The 13,261-nt window shown below is 37.4% G+C and overlaps 1 protein-coding gene across 1 annotated transcript; it reads right to left on the reverse strand.

The window, feature by feature from the left end:
• Positions 1-785: 785 nt before the first annotated feature.
• Positions 786-3,020, reverse strand: LOC124370705. The gene has a single exon (XM_046828998.1). It carries the CDS (start codon positions 3,018-3,020, stop codon positions 786-788), a length of 2,235 nt encoding a protein of 744 aa, XP_046684954.1.
• Between the last annotated feature and the right edge of the window lie 10,241 nt (positions 3,021-13,261).

Genomic DNA, 13,261 nt, shown 5'->3' on the forward strand with positions numbered 1-13,261 from the left:
AGTGAATTGTAAATAGGAAAACAATTATAGTTTTAGTTAGGCTATCCTTGAAGAAATTTTCAAACATCCAGATCCGATTCAAAGGTAGCGTACATATACATAGTTTTTATTGACATGGCCCATTGAGTTTGACTCTGTATCAGTATATTGCCTGTGAACTGTATGTAAATGGTACTATTGTGATGTTTGTTTAGTGAGAACAAGCCTATTCCATGATTACAGGGAAATAAAAAACAAGCTTGCTACTGCTACAAGTGCTTGTTACTGTACAAGTTACAAAGATTAATTAAGTTAATTAATTAATTAGTTACTAATTAAAGCGTTGCATAAAGTCCTTTTTTTAGTAACTATTCTAGTATTTATTTCTAGTATCTATCCTGACAAAGTATAGGTAGACAACATAGGTTAACTTAATATGCGTATTTTTCTAAATTGATATAAAACACTTATACAATTCAAACCTTCTAATGAAAGAGGAAGAATGATTAGATTATTAATGTTTAATATACCAAGCACTTATTATTCGCAACACTCGGGACGGTTTATCTTGGGTCACGACCTTACAGATTACAGCTCGTTTGCTTCCACTTAATTTTTAATTGATCATTAATTTTATATCAGACTTTTGTCATTATAAACACAGAGTACATTAATCTGAAAAGAAAATCCACAACAACATAAAAAAATATATACATTTTATTTAAATACAATGTGTGAAAATATTTACATACAGCTAAACAGGTTTTTACATAATATATTTACATTTGTTTTTACCGTAGGTAGTCTCACTGTGTCGACAGAGCAGACCGGATTTCCAGCTCAGCCATAAGTTCTACGGGGATGCTGTAGTGTCCCCAGGGCAGAGTCCCGATGCCGTCGTCTTGAATGTAACGTTTGTCATCGTGAGGCGACAGAACAATCTTTTTGAGTTCAACGCTGTACAAGTCGTGTTTGAAGCTCCGGATCATGTCCATCGAACCGTATTGTATACCTGAGGTGAACAGACACTGTTTGTAATCGTCGAAGGTCAGGTGGTTTTCTATCGTTGTCTTTTTGACACCTTTCGACTTTTTTATCACTCCGCCTTCGGATCTGCTGGAGTGCATTTTCGAGCGAAGTCCTACGTGCTCGTACATGATTCTGCCGTTGAGCTCGTCTTTCATCTTCCCTAGTCCCTTTTTGTTGACTCGAGGCATGTTGTAACGGTTGGGCTCGGGATAGTCGCTGGTGTCGAACAGATCGATCATGTCTTTGATGTCTTTGTACAAGTCGGTCGTCTGGATGTGGTACGTTAGCGAGTCGGTGTCTGTATATTGAAGTTGGGCTTTGTGACCGTACCGCCTCTTGATGACGTTGTAGTGGAAGTCGTACATCAGCGTTTTCGACACGTCCAGAATGCTCATGCCGACGTAGATTGCTTTATTGAACATCAATTTCGTTTTTGACATGTGAACGGCTGCCAACTGTTCGGTGAATATCGTCCTGCTCTTAAAGTTTGGTTGAGCAGTCCACTTGTCGACTTGTTTGTCTTTCGTGGCCAGTCGGATGTCCACTCTGTTCCGGATGTTTTCCATTGTCTTACCGAACACGCTGTTATTCATGAGCTTGAAGAAATCTTTCTCAAACTCGTTCCTGGCTTGCGTACGCATCTGAGTGTTCAAGTCGATGTAGGGCTTGAGCCAGGCTGATTGACTGAAGCTTATAACTCTGTGGACTTTCTTAGGTTTCATGCCGAGCGATAGATACTGTTTTAGATTCCGGTAGTGGACAACATATTTTTCCTTCTCTAGCAGTGTGGTGAGAAGTTTCTCTTCTTTCGATCCCAGCGGTACTCGACGTTCCGGTGCAAGAGGCAAGTCAGAGTACAAGTCGTGCAAATTATTGGGATACACCAAGTCGACTTCCAGAATGTAGCCAGTTGGTGCGTCATCCGGAACTTTTGTAACGTCAATGTCGGTTTTGCACCACTTGAAGTTCTTATACGGCATGTACTCACTCATGGCCCAGCCGTACAGATTGTTTGCGTCCAAGTACGTCAGGTAGGAAGTCGGCTGGTCCACATTGAATTCTGCTTCCATATAAGGGTTGTTTGCTGCGGCGTACCGGTTAGAGCACTGTGACACTCCGCCACGAATGCCCTTGCCGATCATCAGGATCATGTTGTAGTCACTGAGAAGGTCGAGTTTTATGCCGGTGGTCTTGAGCATCGCACTCCACGCGAGTCCGGGAGCCGTGTAGTACCAAGCAGGGTCGAGCTGGTACGTCTGCATGCAAACGTCGCGAAAGTTCTCCATTATGTCCGCCAGCAAGAGTACGTCCGTCTTGTTGTACAACAGTGTGTAGTCTTTCATGTTCTGTATGTTGAACGTATTCCAAACGTTGACCGCATGTCGGTAGTCTTCGGGCTTTACGTGAGCGTCGTTTAGCTTGTTGTATAAATCTTCTTTGGCGGGAAGTGTGCAAAGTTCAAACTTTTCCATGCTGTCCATGTAGTCGTAGGGATACACGCCTTTCTTCAACAACAGTTCAAGTTTCTCACCTTGGTAGAATTTGGAAGTGTGTCTGAACTGATCGGGGGACAGGTTCTTAGCCAACTTGTCTAGACTGCTTGCCATGAATTTCAACAAGTCCAGTAACCGTATTTTCACTCCACGCTCAACCTCGATGGTGTACGAGATGTAACGTTCCTCGTTATTGGGAATAACTTTGATGGTCTCGTTTTTGAGCCCAAACATCTTGATAAACAGGTGGGTGTCGTATCCGCTCAGGTTGTGAACAAACACTGGCAGGAAATGCGGTTTCTTGAAGTTGAGGTTGCAAGAGCTGTGTGCCATACCTCTGAATTTCCCCGTCAGATGGTCGTGATCGCGAACTTCGTAATCGTTGGGATCGTTGAATGACTTGCCACAGATGTGACACTGCCGAGCGTTGGCTATTGCATGTAAATCGTCTTGAGTCAGCTCCATCGGTACAGCAGCAGCTCTTGAGTAAAGTTGGAATATTTCCCTGGCATCGTTCATGATGCTTTCCACGAACACTTGTGCAGCGTCAGTTCCGAACTACGTTGAGGGCGGTTTGTAATCACCGTCAGAGTACACGAAGTAGTACGAGAAACTAACCGCTTCGTGTTTCTGGTACTTTTCAGTATAAGAACTTCGTGCATCGGGATCCCGGCTGCTGCTGGCTACGGGAGTCAGCATACAATCAAAGTCAGCGTAAGCCACGAACGGAACTCTCATCGCGTGTTTGAAGTCCTTAAACTGAATTGTGGAGTCTTCTTTCGGTGTCAGTATTTTAACCGCCTCGTGTTCGCTGCAGTCTTCTTTGTGTTTGATCAGTAGTTCCTAGGTACCGTAATGCATGAGGCAGCGCTTGCAGAGCCAGGTTCTAGTCGTGTGCTTTGAAAGTTGTGAACGTACTAATCGGCTGAGATCTTTGATGAGGCAGTAGTGAGAGTTGTTTTGATCTCTAATATACAGCAAGTCAACGTGTGTGTCTTTTTCTTCTCGTGTCACGTACAGCGGATAGACGACAAGTTTCTTATCATACGCGTACACGTTGACGGATATTCAAGATCGCTTTTCAAACAACTTGACGTTATCGAGACTCACAGGAAAAGTGATGCCGTCCAGGTAGGCGTCTAGCTCGTGCTCGAAAGGTTGATAGTGGTGTATAAGCTGGGGCTGCGCTTGCCACTCCTTGATGTGCAACGCGGCTAAGATTGACCACACAAAACATTTCTGATCGTTGTTCATTATGTTTACGATTGCTTTCTTAGCTGAAATCTTTTCGTGTAGTTCCATGTAACTGGAGCCTCTGAGTGGAACGTAACGATTAATTCGTAACTCGAGGTGGAGGATTTTGTGCAAGGTCCAACCAGATCCCTTGGCGTAGAACTCTTCCATTTCGACCAAAAGCTTTTTTCATCACCGTTTTAACATACACCCTAATGTCCGTAGTTGGAAGAATCACGTTGTTTTTGGTTTTGAAATTCATCTTTTGAATCACACCACTCGTCGGTTTTGTGTATTCGGCTTCAAACACGAGGTTAACTTTGATGTTGTGTTCATCGACATGCTGTGCTATTTCGCGAGTGATTGGCTTTCTACATGTTTTAAGAAATCTTTTGGGGTCCTTGATACCACGCTTGTTTTCTATCATGTACGTTTTCATACGACCCTTGAACGCTTGCTGTACCTTTTTAATATTACCCCCTTGTTTGCTAGGTTTCATGACTTTAGGCGGAGGTGCTGAAACGGTAGCTACACCATGCTTACGCTTTAAACCGTCTAGTGAACACTTCTTGATGTGACCGATGGCAGACGTGCTAGCTGATGTGGAGCTAGTACTTGGTTCAAGGCGTGGAACCTTTGGTGATTGTTCTGAAACGGTAGCTGGAAGAGTGTAGTTTTCGTTCTTCCGCTTTAAACCGCCTGGTGAACACTTTGCAATATGATGGCTCAAGTTGGACATGGTTATCAGTTGCTGACAATGCGGACACGGCTTCTTAGGCTCAACAGTCGTTTTAATATTGCCACACACTTCAACATGGCGAGACATGTTACGTGACGTTATTAATTTGTTGCAGTGCACACGATGTTCTTTAGTATTCGACACGTGAGGCTCGACTCCTCCAGCCGACATACACTTGGCAGTGTTACGGTGACGTGCCATTTGCGACTTAGACACCATTGCACCACACACATCACAAGCAGCAGTAGCCATTGTCACGACTTACTCGGACTACCTAGTATCCGACACTGCCTCAAACTCTGTACAGTATGAGTGATGTCAGTACGGGTCGCACATACAACGTTTCTCTAGCAACAAAAGTTTCACATACGGTACACGAACACCTAACACGTTTTCGTATACACTCGCGTCTTGTTACGTGCTGCACCTGAACGACCGCACACCAGACTGCCAGACTGCGCGTATGATAGATACCGCTGACTCACGCCGCGTTGTGTAACTCGGGCACCGCCGGCCGCCGCTGCTGAGTCACCGCGTTGTGTCACTGCCGCCGCCGCCGCCGTGTGTGTTGCTCCGCTTTGTGTAATCGACAAAAAAGTTTTACGCAAACTGCTGAAACAGTACAGTGTAAAAAATAAAAAACAACTTGTTGCACACGAACAAGAACCGCGACAATAAAAACAAAGACAACTACTGAAACGGTACAGTGTAAAAAATAAAACACAACTTGTTGCACACGAACAAGAACCGAGAATAAAAAACAAAGACAACTGCTGAAACAGTACAGTGTAAAAAATAAAACACAACTTGTTGCACACGAACAAGAACCGAGAAAAATATAACTCGACCTCCCTGAGACGACTCGATCTCTTTGGGACGTTGGTGAACATACACATCTATACTACTTATATGTATAACTTTTTTCAAAAAATAATAAGAACGTGAGATTTAGGATTTTTAATTCTTTCAGTACTCTAAGCGTGCAAAAAGAATCAGTTTACAGTGTACTACATTTAACTTGCAATTTTTCTTTTAAGATCCATTCATACATATATTTAAAAAGTATAAATATTACTAAGAGAATTATTTACTTTTAAATCTCTAAAGAGACTTTCAAGCATTTTATAGTAGGGTAAATATTTAGAATAAGTTTAAATTAGTGAATGCTAACTTAATTATGATTAAAATATAAAAATTTATCCCGTTAACTACTTTAAACTCAATAATAAAATAAAAAATACTCTCTAGATTTTTAGAGAGATGTAGTATATCATATTTAATTTATCCAATTAGTTACTGAGATTACCACTAGAGCTCTCTTTAAATTTACAAGAGATTAAAAATTAGTAATTTAAGTGATACAGTTATAGAATCAACTTATTATATTCATTTTATACTTTAAATTTCATTTAAAGTATGTAAAATAACATAACTCTGTTTCATGCATAAGTATAATTAATCGTTAACGAGAATATTAGTGAACATATTTAAATAATTGTAGGTTGTGTTATTTCTACTATTTTTGTTTGTGATTACAATGTACACACTAAAGTACATTAAGACCTCCTAATATTTGAAAATGCTCTTTGAGTACATAACAAATAAAAATTATTATTGAGTAAAGGTAAAATGTAACAATTTAAATTACTCATTGCTCTAATCTTCGGGAAATATTTTGCGTAATTACTTGAGTCGGCGAGTAAACTGAGTGGGATAATTGGGTTGAAGTGATGAAACATTACTCAGTGTTATGTCTGACTGAGTGAGTAATGAAGCGGAGAGAGATGATGGGTTTTCTCGTGAAAAACATGCAGCAATTGTTAGTCATTTATTGCTTAGGAATATTTTAGCAACTTTTTTTATACACTAGATATCGAAATACAAAACCACCCAAAAGGTTTGTATGCATTAGACAACTGAAATATTAGCTTTATATAGTTAGCAATGTCTACTATTTATCATGAAAACAAACAAAATATTTGAAAAAGTCGGTCTGACCGTACAATATAATACATATGTTTCCTTTTAGGAACAAACTTAAAATTGGTTGAAAATAAAACTACCGAGAGTTACAAGCTAATAATACGCTCTTACAAATTTAATAAATATTTTGAGTTTAAAGAATCTGATAATACACATTTAGTACGATGCTATTCGTGCATCACGTAAATCCTACATATACTCCTGGTTTCTTATTTTGAGCTGTACATTGACACTTAAGCTGCAATCCGAAAGAGTGAAAAATTAAATAATATTTTTCAGAACACTCAACATTAGTTAAAGACTACAACTGTGTTGTACTGTATGACGTAGTAAACTATTGTTGTATACTTGATGTTTATTAAGTATTGTTCACTGATAAGCTGAATATGAATTGAAAGTTCTGTGATTTATTTGGGAAACTCTCAGTTAGGAAATCTCATTTTGTGGCTATGATTGTGATTTTCAAGATACATAAAATGACCGAAAACGTGGACTATTTGGAAGCTCTTCTTGCACCCTCCGAATTTCTTTATGTTAATTACTTAAAAAGGTAATTTGAGGTACTCAGTATGAGTATATATATATTTTTATTTTAAAGTATAATGCTTACAAATTTGTTTTGCTGAACGAGCCGCAAAAATAAAAGTGACTTATAATTAAAACAAAGCAAACTGTTGAAATATTTCTGGCTATATTATCTAGAATAAACTATGGTAGTAAAATTATAGAAAGCTCTTATATATTCTAAATAAAGGTAGTGCAAGTGGTAATGGTTGGGAAGATATATGTTTTATATATGTTTTTTTATGTAAATTGCGTCCTCAGAATTAGTATATTAAACCATCCTAACCAACCTATATATGTTTATGTTACATTTTTGTATTAGCACATTCTAACATACTAGTTCTAAAGATATTATTAATAGAGAAAATTATAAACATTTCTTGATTGGTAGGAACATCGTAATAGAATATTATATCTTTTTATACGTAGATACAAAGAATGTAGCTTTCTTAGATTTAAATACTATTAACTTAGGATTATTATTGCAACTATACTTAAATATCATAATTACAGCTTTGAATAATCTAAAAATATTACAACAATGTTGGTATAATTTTACATGCGAATGATGAGTTTATCTTCAGTTCTCCTTCCTCATACGTGTAGCGTTTGAAATCTCACGCTGTTGCAGACTTGACTCCTAAAATCTGATGTCATGTTCGTCTGAAGGGACCCAAAAATAAGTGGCGACGAAAAAACGAAAAAAGCTAAAAAGCCCCCTGCAAAGTTTCGACATCAAAGGCAACCAGATAAGTGCAATATAGGTTAGAAGAGGTATTCTCATCTTATAAAAATTAATTAGAAATACGTAAAATGTTATATCTAAAACCGTACTTAAAAGATAATATTCGATCATGTACAACATAATCAACTATTCTTTAAAATTTGATTTAAAATGGTTTGCAATGTTTTATTTTAAAATGAAACAACCTCATTTGGAGTTATTGTATAACTGTTGGTAACAAAGCGTATACTTTGTTTGTTTTCAGTTTAAATAAGTAATCTTTCCCCCTAAAGGCAATGCCCAGGTGGGACTTTTAAAAAGTAACCATTCCAAAATATCATTATTAAAAATATTTCATAATAATTAAATTGTGACGTATATAGTTTTCTCTGTAGAATGTATGTGTATGGGTGATTAGATAAGTAGAGATTTATTTCTTATTAGTAGTATCCTTGACATAAAAAGGCAACAAAATATAAAATAATGATAAACGCATATGAAATATATCAAACCGCTTCCAAACAATCATCATTTAATATCCATAAAAAAAGAACTTCTGATATTTTAATATGTTTAAACATTAAATACTATTGCGAGTATGTTTTAGCATTTCCAAAGTCAGATAATCACTACATGTAGTACTATGTGATGGCCAGTAGCTGGACGAAGACCAGGACTTACAAGGCTGTTACTTCTATTACTGAGTATTCACAATTTCTCCTAATAATGACTCTTGATATCCAAAGCAGTTTACATTTAAATTTAGTAAGTATTAAACACAACACAAACCACTAGATCAGTTTATATGAAACGAAGACCTGATTCCAAAGCAAAAAATGTTTATATCTGTTATTTCGTCGGATTTCCCTTTATCTTGCAAAGAGTTTTACTGTTCACAAACATTTTTCATTATTTAAAAGCTACTAAACTTGTGTTTTGGGTTGTTTTAATCCTATCTGTGCCCAAAGCGTGCAGGGAGAATCGGGTTCAATCCTATGGAAAATCATCAGCAGTTACAGCAGTCAAGTCGCTGTGTCTGTGGGGGGGTGGATCCCCCACATCTTTCAAGGCCTCTGCCGGTTAGACTTTTGACTTGTATCTCGAGGGTCAAAGCCCTAGTAGCTTTCGCTACCTGTCAGTGGGGTGAAGTGTCGTGGTGCAGTCGAAGTTTTAGTCGATGTCATCAGTCATCCATGGGAAGACGCAGTTGGGGGACCTCCTGGGCGCGAAGCTCACGGATGCAATCCCACGGTGAGGACTCTGCAGCTTCCTCAAGACTCGATGTCAGGCCTTCTACGAAGCTCCTGATGGTAGGGACGTTGGACGAAGCCCTGACTACGGTGTTCCTCACGAATCAGGGCGACCCAGTGGCCCGCCGGTGACACACGCTCTGGACAGCGAGCAACTACCTCCTTGCGGTCTTGCAGGTGAGGTGGTACCATGCTGGGGCCGCATATTTGAGCACTGGTCGTATCAGAGTCGTGTTAGAGCAGGACCTTCGTCCTGGTCGGTAGCTTCGTGGAGTTGAGCAGGGGGCCGATGCTGCCGAAGCCCTTCCTCGCTTGGCCACAGATCCTCTTGACGTGGGGTGTGAAGGTCAGCTTGAAGTCCAGGTGTACCCCCAGGTACTTGACTGAAATCTTCCACGATATGTCGTCGCCGTTGAGTGACAGGTGACGGCCGTCCGCTTGTCTCCTTGTCCTTGTGAAGTTTATGGCTTCACATTTGTCAACGTTGACCTTGATCCTCCACTTGGTCAACCAGGGCTCCAGTAGGTGCAGCTGCCGCTGGATATAGAACCCAGCCATCCTCAGGTTGGCAGAAATGGGCCGTGAGGAGCGCATCGTCCGCGTACAGGGAGAGCTGCACTCTCGGAGCGACCGGAAAGTCGTTTGTGTACCACAGGTACAGGATCGGGCTAAGGACTGATCCCTGTGGTACACCAGATGTCACTGGGCGGGTCGTGGAGGTGGATCGGGCAACGCTGACGGAGAAGGTCCGGAGGTGGAGATAGCTGCGGTGCAGCCGGAAAATCCTGCCAGGCAATGGAGACGATGACAGCTTGAAGAGTAGTCCTTCGTGCCACACCTTGTCGAACATCCACTTCTCGACTAAGTACGGACTACACAGATCCAAGTTTCCACAGATGAATCATTGAGAAAAGAGGATTACCACAAGCCCCTAAATAAAATTTGCAATATAGTAAAGTTCTACTTAAGGTGACTTAGGACTGCACCGTGAAACCATAATATCACCAACTCTTCAGAATATAGACAGGTGTACGTGTCTCGCACATATTTTGGCATTTTCTCTTGGAAATTAAATTGAGAAATTCCTTTATCAATGATTTTCTTCACAAAGCGTATTGAATGTTAAGGTTACTACTACTAGTTGCGATATTAACAAAACCATTTTTATATATTACATTCTACTGACTAATGTCATAAACAATAGGCAATAGTAGATATAATAATATGTTCATAATTAAAGCATATTTTTGAGTTAGTTTCGTATGCGAGTGAAAACCTAGCTAACAGTGACATTCCAGACAACAACCTTTCTTATCCTCATCAGAGTAATGTCATATCAGCTTTCCAAGTTACAAAACCGTTTATTAATTACTCTGCAAGGTTCTTTCCTCAGTTTCCAAGAAATGAAGGAGTAGCTAGTAATTTAACGATAAAGTTTTTAAAATACAATCCAAGCTCTACAGCCGTAAGTGATGTCTTAGCTACAAATTTTTAAAGCTGTAATTTTAATACATATTCATTTGAATAAAAAAGTATGAAACAAAATGCAAAAAAATTAATGTAGCTTTAGAAATTGATACATTTTTATATTCACAGGACTTTTTTTATAAATAAATGCAAGGTACTACGTAGTTATAAAACATTGTTTTTCCAAATTTTTAAATACGAAATCCAATACTAAGACGTTTTTGTTAAATAAAACTTGGTCAAGAGAACATTTTCTAAATTGTCAGATTAAAAGCTCTTATTTGGATAAAAGTGAGTTAATAAATGAGAAGGAACATGATAGAAGTGTCCAATCAACAACTAGTGCACTTCGTTGTTACGGGACTGTATAGTACTGATTAACTGATGGAAACCCTTATTGCATGTCAGACTAGAGCACGCTGAGAATCTTCAATGACAAAGGTTAGAGTAAAACATACAAATAAGTACTAGTATTGTATGTACTACAATAAGTAACCTAGTACTAGTGTATTTTTCAAATAATAATTTACGAATTACAAGTTTCGAAGGTCACCCTTCAAAAAATAGATTATCTAGAATGTTTTTACAATAACGGTAACAAATACATGGCTGAAAGTTTGCAAGTTTAGACTTCTCATAATGTTGGCTGACGGTCAGATTTAAATGTTTTTTTTAATAAAACAAAATATTTCTGATTAACCTATTGCTTGATATTTTTTACTTCATTCTAGTTCTTTTATTACGAACCGGATCTAAGCTAGTTTTGGCTGATAATTAATTTCATTTTTAGAGGAAAGGTTTAATAAATTTTACTAAATTTAAGGCTGTTTGCTTATATTTTTAAACGCTCTCCCTACACTAGAAAAGAAACAAATAGAAAGAATTCATGTAGTTAGTTCCATAATTACTGAAGAAACGTCACTTGCGTATAATAGAATATGGACACTTTTATTTAAAACACTCCAGCTAATGTGTCTCACACATCTAAGTACACATCTAAATTACTTGTATCCATGGAAACATCGGAAGAAAATTTCGGGGTTTTTCAATGTTCCGAATTGCTCAGTATCATATTCAAAAGTCATTCTAATCGCAGTACCTCGGAGAACCACCCAACAAGGAACACGATGTTAGGCTTAGAGAGAGGTCCAGGACGTGTTCAGTGAGTTATTATTATTATTATTTATATTATAATTTTTTATACTATTTGTAGACATGTAAAGAAACTATTCCTTCTGCTCTTATGACACACAAAAATACGTAGTTACATCCCAGTTTTATCGACACCTTATCACGGCATAAAACACTGGTCCAGTGCATTTTGTCCTACGAGTAAACTGACAAAATTCTCGGGTGGTTTTTTTGCATCAAAATGGGAAAAAGTTCATATACACATATGTCGATAAACGCTTTGTTGGCGAGCCAAAGAGTTCCCCGATTTTCCAGGAAAGTACAGACATAAAGCGAAACCGATGTTTTTTGTGCAAAGATAGTTTATAAGTTATTTGAAGTTATTGGATCTAGTTAAATCTATGGAACTGAAAAGCTGAATAAAATACATCCAAGACTAGTAATATCAGCCATTTCTGAGATATCCGACAAATTATTCAAAATTGGGTCTCGACACACATGCTTTGTTTCGATTTTAAGTATATTAACTTCAATAAATGGGTAATAAACGGGCAAAATGTTTATCAAAAACGTATATATAGTATAATTCTGAGTACTGACAGCTCGTATAACCGTCTACTAACCTGAGGTTTAGTAGAGTAAGCAAAATTATCACTCATTGTTTCCAGGAAGTAAAGAACACTTAATAGTTGTATTAATTGAAAACGTATTGAAATATTATAAAGGACCAATAATACGTCTTTTGCTCGATCTAGGGGTCATAATTTTATTATTCTTAGAATTTTTGGAAAGCATAACAGTTTTTTTAAATCGCAAATTCACAATCAGTGCACTCATAAGCAGTTTATTATCCTTTTATTTTATGCTCACTCACAAAAGAAAGTTTTTTGATTGCAAGAACCTCATAAAGATTACTTTAGTCCAGATAATTGATTTACCACAGTATTCACAAAGATTCATACTTGTGTGAATAATTCTTCTATTATTAGTTCATAATTACTTCATAATTTCTTTCTTTCTATAGTTTCTTTTTTCTTTTTGCTTCCAAACAATCGATTCAATTGCTAGATTACATTAAGTGCCGCCGGCCTCGGATTTGTTATCTCTTTGATATTAGTTTAAACATTTTAACTCCGGTAATTTTTAACCTACCAGTGAGAGCTTTTTCACCAAAACCAAGGTAGTATGAATAATCTTTTAAATATTTATGACTTTGGTAGTTCAGTTTGAATAATTAGCTAAAAATAACTTGATATTTATGTTTTTAAATCCTTTCAGTACTTAGGATTGCTTAATTTCTCGTTAACACTTTATCAACATAATGTTATGTTTATGCCCACGCATTTTATGCGTTTAGGGACATTTTATGCTTAAGAATTTCTTTTTACTATCTAAATGTATATATGTTTCATTACTTTAAATAATGTCTTTCAGTACTTTTAATACTAAGCTACTGTAAAACATTATTAAAAGTTTGTTATATGTTGTGTTACTGCTTTTGATTGATAAATATGTCCATTATTTAACATCCAGAGCGACAAAAAATAAAACTTAAAATGCAAATTTCCTAAATTATAATACATATTTATTTTCAGGAAAATTTTCAAAATGTAGCCTATGCAAATATAATACAAACTAAAAATAAAGTTATAGACATTCATAAAAAAAT

Source organism: Homalodisca vitripennis, unplaced genomic scaffold (assembly GCF_021130785.1).
Source record: "Homalodisca vitripennis isolate AUS2020 unplaced genomic scaffold, UT_GWSS_2.1 ScUCBcl_420;HRSCAF=2372, whole genome shotgun sequence".
Taxonomy (NCBI): Eukaryota; Metazoa; Arthropoda; class Insecta; order Hemiptera; family Cicadellidae; genus Homalodisca; species Homalodisca vitripennis.

Excerpts from the sequence above, each read along its gene's own strand:
- LOC124370705 (XM_046828998.1), bottom strand. The coding sequence starts at position 3,020 with ATGAACGATGCCAGGGAAATATTCCAACTTTACTCAAGAGCTGCTGCT.